Consider the following 8,475-nt stretch of genomic DNA (forward strand, 5'->3'; position numbering starts at 1 on the left):
TGTAAGATTAGGTATGTCGTGTTGGCTAAGTTTGTGATGGCTATATATACATACTCATGTTATTATTTAGATGTATGTTTAAGAGATGTAGTCATCTTAGGTATCGTGCGGGAGATGCGGGAGCATTGGTTGGCTCAAGTATCAGTTTGGGACACCATTGAAGTATTATGTATTGATGTATTATTGATAATTATTTTGATAAATAATACAAGTTGGGACGTGGGTTTTACACGTCAAATAAATTGTTGTGTGTGTGTGTGCACTCAGTACTGGTAGAATTGAATCTCGAATATGTATGTGGGTTTCCTCCTAACAAGTGGTATCAAGAGCCGAGGTTCGAGGTTTGCGATGAATTGGGCTGGAGGAAAGTTCGAGGTTCAATTGGTATGGGGGAGTACGTTGATGGATTTGCTGACAAAATTATGTGCGGTATGGGGGTTGACTTGCACTGTGGATCAATTCGTTCGGACTCGGGGTGGAAGATGGACGGGATCATTGCAATAGTTTCAATGGTTTGATGGTTGATCGACCAGGTGAAAAATTTTGGATGATACTCGTGATGCTCTTCAAAAAAGGCTGAAGGATTGTGAAAGTAAGGATCGGGTGACTCAATGCTGAAAGGAGACACTCGTGGTTGATGCACGTGATTTTGTGGATGGATATGCCGTTAGGATGAAGAACGGTAGTCTGGAGTTATTTGAGGTCACTATACGGGCCTTAGTGATTCTCAAAAGTTGAAAGAACGAGATGAATGGATTCTTGTTCGAGGGGAGGCATCGGCGAACAGACGTTGATGTTTTGATGGTTACCATTCAACCTGATCTGGAGTATTAGGTTGAAAGGGAGGATTGTTGGGGTTAAACCCAATATGTGGTATAGGCTTGGTGATACAAGACATAATTGAATTGGGTAATAATTGTATATGTTGACAATTATTATTATAATGGGATTGAGTAATAATTGTATGTGTTGACAATTATTATCATAATGGGAATGGGTAATAATTGTATGGGCAGATAATTATTATTGTAATCAGATTAGGTATGTCTTGTTGGCTAGGTTTGTGATGGCTATATATACATAGTCATGTTATTGTTATGATGTATGCTTAAGAGATGTAGTCGTCTTAGGTATCGTGCGGGAGATGCTTGAGCTCAAGTATCAGTTTGGGACATCATTGAGGTGTTACGTATTGATGTATTATTGATAATTATTTTGATTAATAATACAAGTTGGGACGTGGGTTTTACACGTCAAATATATTGTTGTGTGTGTGTGCACTCCGTATTGATAGAATTGAATCTCGAATATGTGTGTGGGTTTCCTCCTAACACCCGGACCACCACTTAGCACCCATTGCAAATTCTCCCTTTGATAGAATTGAAACAGAATTAAGCCGACATCAATCTCATTTATAGTAATACCCATTGTAGGTCTCCAATGTCCGTCATTTTACTTTTCATTGCTTTAGTATTAATGGATTCCTTCGATAAGAACCAACCAGACAAAGCTCATACTTATTCACCATCTCAGCATCTTCATCAAACACAAGCTTCTCATTCTTCTCTTCGTCGATATCCAGCCCGGCCATGTGATCGTCTAAGTCACCCATATTTGCCATCAAATGAACTCTCACAATGCTCCCAAATCAAAGATTAGGACACGAGAGACACAGGAAAATTCTCACATGAATGGAGAGAAAAAAAGATTTAAGATCTCACAATTGAAATTATATCTTTTTTTTGTTAAAAGCATAATAATGAACGAATCTGGGGAAAAGGGGAAAAATTGAATTTACGGTTTATTAGCTCATTAGTTGAATGTTAAGTAACATGTATTTTTCTCTCAATTAATTTCAATTTTTCACTTTTTAAAGTTAATTTTTAATTTTAATATATATATATATATATTAAAAATATTAATCTAATTTAAAATTCACGAGTTAAAAATAATTGTATTTAAAAATAATTTATTTTAATTTATTTAAATAAAAATATTCTGACATATAAGTAAATTTATTCAAACACTTGTATAACTATTCATCTATTTATCATTTACAGCTCATTTATTTATTTTAAATCATAAATTACTTATTTGAACATTACTAAATTTGTATTGTACTGTGATTTTAAAAGTTGATTATACTTGCAGTTTGAAAAGGTTTATTATATTTTATTTTTTGCTTGAAAGGTTTAGTTCTAATATTAATGTGATTCATAAAGGTAAAGTAGAAATATTTTTAAAAATTTATGCAAACCTTTTGGTCAGTTAGAGAACTCTAAGTGCTACTATATCCTCCCTCCTAAGTCATATTTTAATAAAACTAACACAAAAATCATCTATCACACTTTTCTTATGCCTCCCTACAAATTTAAAATCTTCAAAACTTTTCTTTTTATAGAGGGGCATATAATGCTTCCACAACCAATTTTATATTAGTACGTACATAGTAATTTTCTTCAAAAATATGATCAGCTCTTTCATTAGGTGCAGTATAGCTTAGTGTGCATATAATTATTTTTAAAATAAATAGAGCTTAATTGAGAAGGATTGTTGGAGTTGGGTCATGATAAATTACTTAGAAGTGCATATAATAGTAGTTTATTTAGGAGTTTGTTGCAACTCTTGGAGTTGCTCTTAGTACTTGGTATGACTGTATCATACAGGCCGAGTTCAAGATTTAGACTCAAACATTTTGATCTGAAAGTAAGCGAGTCAGTATAAAGTTTAGAGATCAATAGTAAAGTAATTCAGATTTCAGAGTGTACATATGCTTAAGCATTTGCTATTCTTGTAATACAACATCAATGTAATGAATATGAAGAAAGTATACAACTGTTTCTACATCTGCTACAATAAATTTTGATTTCGAAAGACCTTCAAAGAATAATAAGAATCTGAGACAAAGATACAATGAGCATCACTCATTTTACAAGCTACTTGAATAAGGAGCTCCAGTCTGCGGTAACCAATCATCTCCAAGTAAAAAACTTGATACTGTGAAGTTTCCGGCATCCGTTGCATTAATCATATGATATCCAGGCCATGTAACTCTACTTGTAGTGTTCGATCCAGGCCCATTGTTACTATATTCTGCATAATACAGTGTACTTAGCGCGAAATCTCCAGACCACTCGCGCCATCCAACAGAATTAACCAATGTATCTATGTAAGATTGCATATAAACAGTCCTTGAATACTCTTTCCAGGGCCTACCGAGATATGTCTTGGTAGTTCCATTGTTAGAAGCTAAGTCATCAGCAGCTCTGATATTACAGTTCTGTATCGAAATGCCTGTGTTCTGATTTGGATCAGTTCTGCCTTGAGCAGTAATGGCATTGAATTGGCCAGACATTGGAAGGCGAGGATAAATGTTACAGTTTTGAAACACGACAGCTGCGTTACCAAATATGAAGTCGACTGTGCCATAAATATCGCATTCTGTGTAGAATTGCCTCAGGGAATGTACATATAGTGTATCTTGGTATCCTTCAAAACTGCAGCTATAGAAGGTTGATAAATCTGCGCCACTGCGTAGCGCTACAGCTTGATGCTTGATTGCTCCTGCTGTGTTCCTAATGGTCAAGTTCACCGCAACAAATCCTTGTCCCACTACAGCTGCAATATTGAATGTGTGACATAAACAATGATTAGTAATGCACTCACAATTTCTTTTTCAAGAAGTAGTTATGGTAAAATTGTTTTAAAATTCTGTCTGAGCTAAGCAGTTTTGTTTCTTTAGTTTGTCCCCCAATTAAGTAGGGATTGTTCTCTGTTTGTGTATTGTTGTCTCTCTGCAACAAGTATGGAAGCTGTAAATTTTAAATGCTCAATATGTAGGTTCCTTAAATTAATTCCTCATCAACCAGTCATAGTTACTAGTCATGCATTATGCTGTAAAAAAGGTAAAAGAAGAAGGTGATGAAATATTAAGCAAGTAGTATAAAGACTTACCAAATGTTGCAGAATTGAATGTAGTGGAACCATCAACGACATTATTGTTGCCGGTGATCACCGTCTGATTAATGCCATCACCGATCATCATCAAATACTTTTTATTCTTGGCAATGGACACATATTCTTCATAGACTCCTGCCGTCACATAAATCAAATGATAGCCATTGCCAGCTATTGAGTTATTTGGAGAAGCTGCGATAGCATCGTTGATGGTGGTGTAATTGCCGGTTCCATCTTGACTCACAATCACTATATCACGTACCACAACTTGATTAGTCTCAGTTTGAAGAAGCTTTCTTCGTCCCACAGTCTCGAAAATCGCTCTGTTTTTCTCGGACATTTTCAAGGGTAACTTGCCATCTTTAAATGCACTATGTCTCTTATGAGGCTTAGATGACCCTCTCTTCTTGTTGTGCACCCACCCTTTTCTAAATAGAGCTAAAGAAACTCTATAAAGCCTAGTGTCATTAGCAAGAGGAATAGAAACACCATTCTTTGATCTCCAAGAAGAAGCAGTCTCTTCAAGTCCATCAAGACAAGTCTGTGTGTTGGTTAGAAGTGCACTAAGCAGTGTCTGAACATCATCGGCACGCAATGTCGAAAGAGTCTGAGTTTTATTCACAACTTGGAAAGAATTTGCTAGAAAATCAATGTTAGATTCGGCTAGTAACCGACAATCTTGAAGGGCACCGATCGTCCCCGCTGTCAAACCAGAAGGTCGACTTAGATATTTTTCGATCAGTGACAAGAATTTATGAGCAGCTGACAAAGATTTCTTGACCGAAAATCTGCCGTAATCATAGACATTGGCAGTAGCATTGTTGGTTGGAAGAGAAGATCTACATAAAGAAGGATAGGGAGTGGAATTACAAATGGGGATTGGAGGAGAAACTTCGGCTGAGGTAGAGAATGAGAATAAAAGTGAAAGCACAAAAACAGTGAGAGGTACAGTGATAGAACAAGACATTTTGAGAGTTAAGGCCATGTGAATGAATGAAGAGATTGTTAGAGATGAATGAAAGAATGTGTAGAAATATAATGGTACTAAAGTTCATATATATAGAGTAGAGGGAAAGATTAGGTAATGTTAAGTGGTCATATAAGTAATATATTTAAACAAGGTTTCATATTCTTGAGATTGAAGGTCCACTTGCATGGCTCTAGCTCAAAATTCAATTCAAAACCGCGTTCATCTTTAACTTGGGGTTGGGTTAACTCTTAGGCGACCCGGTAATTTTGGTTCCCCTTGTATTTTTGTCTTACATTTCAAGAAACAGGCTCCTTTCCGATCGAATTACAAGTATATTTAATTCAAGAACTTGAAGCAGTACTTAATTAATTTAAGTTGTGGTTGGATTTTGCTGCATGGATTATGGGAAATCCCAAGTAGGGTCCTTATTGTAAATATTAGTAAGATATAAATGTGTAAGATAACATTGAGTAAAATTATAAGTTGGCACTAAAAATGTGTAATGCAGCTTCTAACTGCAATTCCTTTTAGTCATCATTCATGAGTAAAACATGGTTTTCGAGTATACATCCATCATTATTGTAGAAATTTGGATTGCAATAGTCAAAGTATTTATCTCATTACTCATTAATTATTTTGGCCTTGAGTAGATCAAAATGATCCGAGATATCATAATTTTATTAGTACAGATTTACGTTGTATACGGAATCATTACGAATACATTCACTATAGATAAGATAATGAAATATAAACTAATACAAAATGATTTTATTGATGTAGTTCGTTGTAAACCAAAAAAAAAGGTGAAATTGGTGGGATCAGACGAGTTGTTGCTACCCAATAGGTAGTTGAAGGTAATGGTGAGTAAATTAATTCTTACATGCCGCCAGATTTTTGGGTGCCTCTTCACTGTTTTTTACCTAATGCTGTCCATTACAACTGCAAAATCTCCATGCATGATAATTGGGTTTAATATATCTAATGTCACAAGGTTTTATACCATTAAAACCACATTATATATCTAAAATTATATGGACCATGTATGCTTACATTTTTTTTTCTTTTTCTTCTATTTTTGTGATTTTTACGCCAGGCAACGTACGTATGCACCAAAATACCTACTTTTCCTGGCCTAATGGTATCGAGAGTTAGTTTTTTTAACTAAATATTAATTTTTCGAATTAAATTAGGGCTTCAATCAAATGAAAATTTTAATATTAGTGTTTGATAATTCATTTTTTGAAATAACGGTTTGGTCACAAAAAGTTAATTTTAAAAAAAATATTTGAATCCATGTACAAAAAAATAATTGAACACCTGAATATCAAACAGTTTTATTGAAATAAGCTAAATTTAATCTGTTAATTAAAATAATTTACTCAATTAATTAGTTAAAACAATGAATTTACAGTAATCAGAACATTTAATTACCAATCAGGTCCTAACTTCTTTTATTTGGAAGGTACATGATTATTATTATTATTATTATTACATAAGAAATGAGCATATATATTGTTATTGAAGTTGTAATAAGTAATGTATAGAAAATGATGTATTTGAGACGGATTCTAAGTTTCTTGCATATACGTTTAATGAAGGGAAGTGAAAGTCTTATTTTCATTAGATTGTCACTGAATGTGTTGATTTAAGCAGGCACTTAAAAATGTGCTGGTACAAATGTGTGTATAAATTTGCTAAAGCAGTAGCTCATACATGACTTCTCATCCAGAGTCATGTTTATAGGAACCGATAAATATAGCTTCTGCTTTCCTTATTGATTTACTTACCTATGATTCTATTTAATTCAAGTAGATTTTATTAAAAAAAATATTATTAGGAGTTAATTTTGTATATTATTTATAAGGAACATGCTATGATATAGCTTGACCTGCTCATAGTCATGGCATCAAATCATACAATACATGATCGACCTGCATATTGCTGATTTCACAAAAACTCTTGAAACCAATATGCAAGAAACAACAAGCAAGAGATTAGTTACACCAACTATATATGAAGTAAAACTTACACATTAACTAACTAATTCATAAATCTTGTTTTATTTGATCAAATGTAGGTAAATATGCATGGACAAAAAGACTAAAATTAAGAAATAATATCATGAAATGATGATAGTGATGTCCACGTCAGTTTGAAATGGGAAGAACTGGGATTGTAGTATGTGGGACTTTTGAGGCTTTTGTGATTGGTAGGGCAAAGAATTTATATAAATATATATCTGTATGTATATTTATTTGGGGATAGTGATGAGTGATGTCAATTTATTGAATTCTATTTCAACATGTATATCGATCGACTCTCACCTAACCTTCCCTTGATGTACTCATCAAGTCATACACCAACGAATAAAACCTAAATCGATTGAAGTAGAGGGTTTGTTTGGTCTTCACCATCTCTACATCACAGATAAATTTTATAATATCGATTCACTCAGTCAACACGCTTAATTACGCTGACACGCACATGTCAACTTGGCGCCAAAATATCTTAATTTTTTAACTCTTTTTTTCTGATTATTCCTTCACCCTTTTTTTTAAAAATGATCTGTCTCAGATGAACGTATGCATGATTTTTTTTTATAAATTTCTGCTTTTTTTATATAAATATTAATATTAATAACCTTTATTAATAAGCGAAACTTTTTTTAACTCGTACTTGGTTTCATTTTTTTTTGGTACCACCATCTTTTGGTTTCACTTTTCACGATAACTCTAACTCTAATTGTATTATTATTATCCTTTTTATTCCTATATGACTTATGATTCTATATATATATATATATATTATTTTTACATATTTTTCTTTATTAATAAATTTTTTAAGTGATACTTTATTTTCACTTATTTTTTGGTTTTATTACTTTTTGTTTTTTTGTTTTTATGATTTATGGTGTAACTCTACGTGCAATATTTTTATCCTTTTTATTCATATATGACTTATAATTCTATATGTATTATTTTTACCCGTATTTCTTTATAAATAAACGAAACATATTCACTTATTTTTAGTTTCACCACCTTTTGTTTCACCTTTTATAACTTTGTTTTTTTGTTTTTATGATTCATGATGTAACTCTATGTGTAATATTTTTATATTTTTTGATTCCTATATGACTTATAATTCTTTATGTATTATTTTTACCTGTTTTTCTTTATTAATAAACGAAACATATTCACTTATTTTTAGTTCCACCGCCTTTTGGTTTCACCTTTTATAACTCAAGTGTATTATTTTTATCCCTTTTTATTCCTCCTATATGACTTATAATTGTATATGTGTTATTTTTACTCATTTTTAAATTTTTTATAAGCCGTAATTTTTTATTATTTTTATAGGTTTGAATCCTATTTTTAATTATGTTTTAAAATAAATAAGTTCATAAATTGGCTAAACTAAATAGGTTCCGAGAAATATAAAATACGACCAAATAAATAGGCCATGTGTTTAAATTGAATTTTTTTAATTTAGAACTTTTTAATTTGTTGGTAGAATTCCATTTTAATAAAATGGTATGAATATTATAAAAA

At 32.3% G+C, this 8,475-nt stretch overlaps 1 protein-coding gene across 1 annotated transcript; it reads right to left on the minus strand.

Moving 5' to 3' along the window:
* Window positions 1–2,810: 2,810 nt before the first annotated feature.
* On the minus strand, window positions 2,811–4,994 carry LOC141682645 (putative pectinesterase/pectinesterase inhibitor 7). Its single transcript, XM_074487352.1, has 2 exons — window positions 3,955–4,994; window positions 2,811–3,618 (listed from the first exon to the last, which is right to left on the minus strand). The coding sequence occupies exons 1-2, from the start codon at window positions 4,940–4,942 to the stop codon at window positions 2,930–2,932; spliced, it is 1,677 nt and encodes a 558-aa protein (XP_074343453.1). The 5' UTR covers window positions 4,943–4,994; the 3' UTR covers window positions 2,811–2,929.
* Window positions 4,995–8,475: the final 3,481 nt, after the last annotated feature.

The sequence above is a fragment of the Apium graveolens genome, chromosome 9 (assembly GCF_009905375.1).
Source record: "Apium graveolens cultivar Ventura chromosome 9, ASM990537v1, whole genome shotgun sequence".
Classification (NCBI taxonomy): Eukaryota; Viridiplantae; Streptophyta; class Magnoliopsida; order Apiales; family Apiaceae; genus Apium; species Apium graveolens.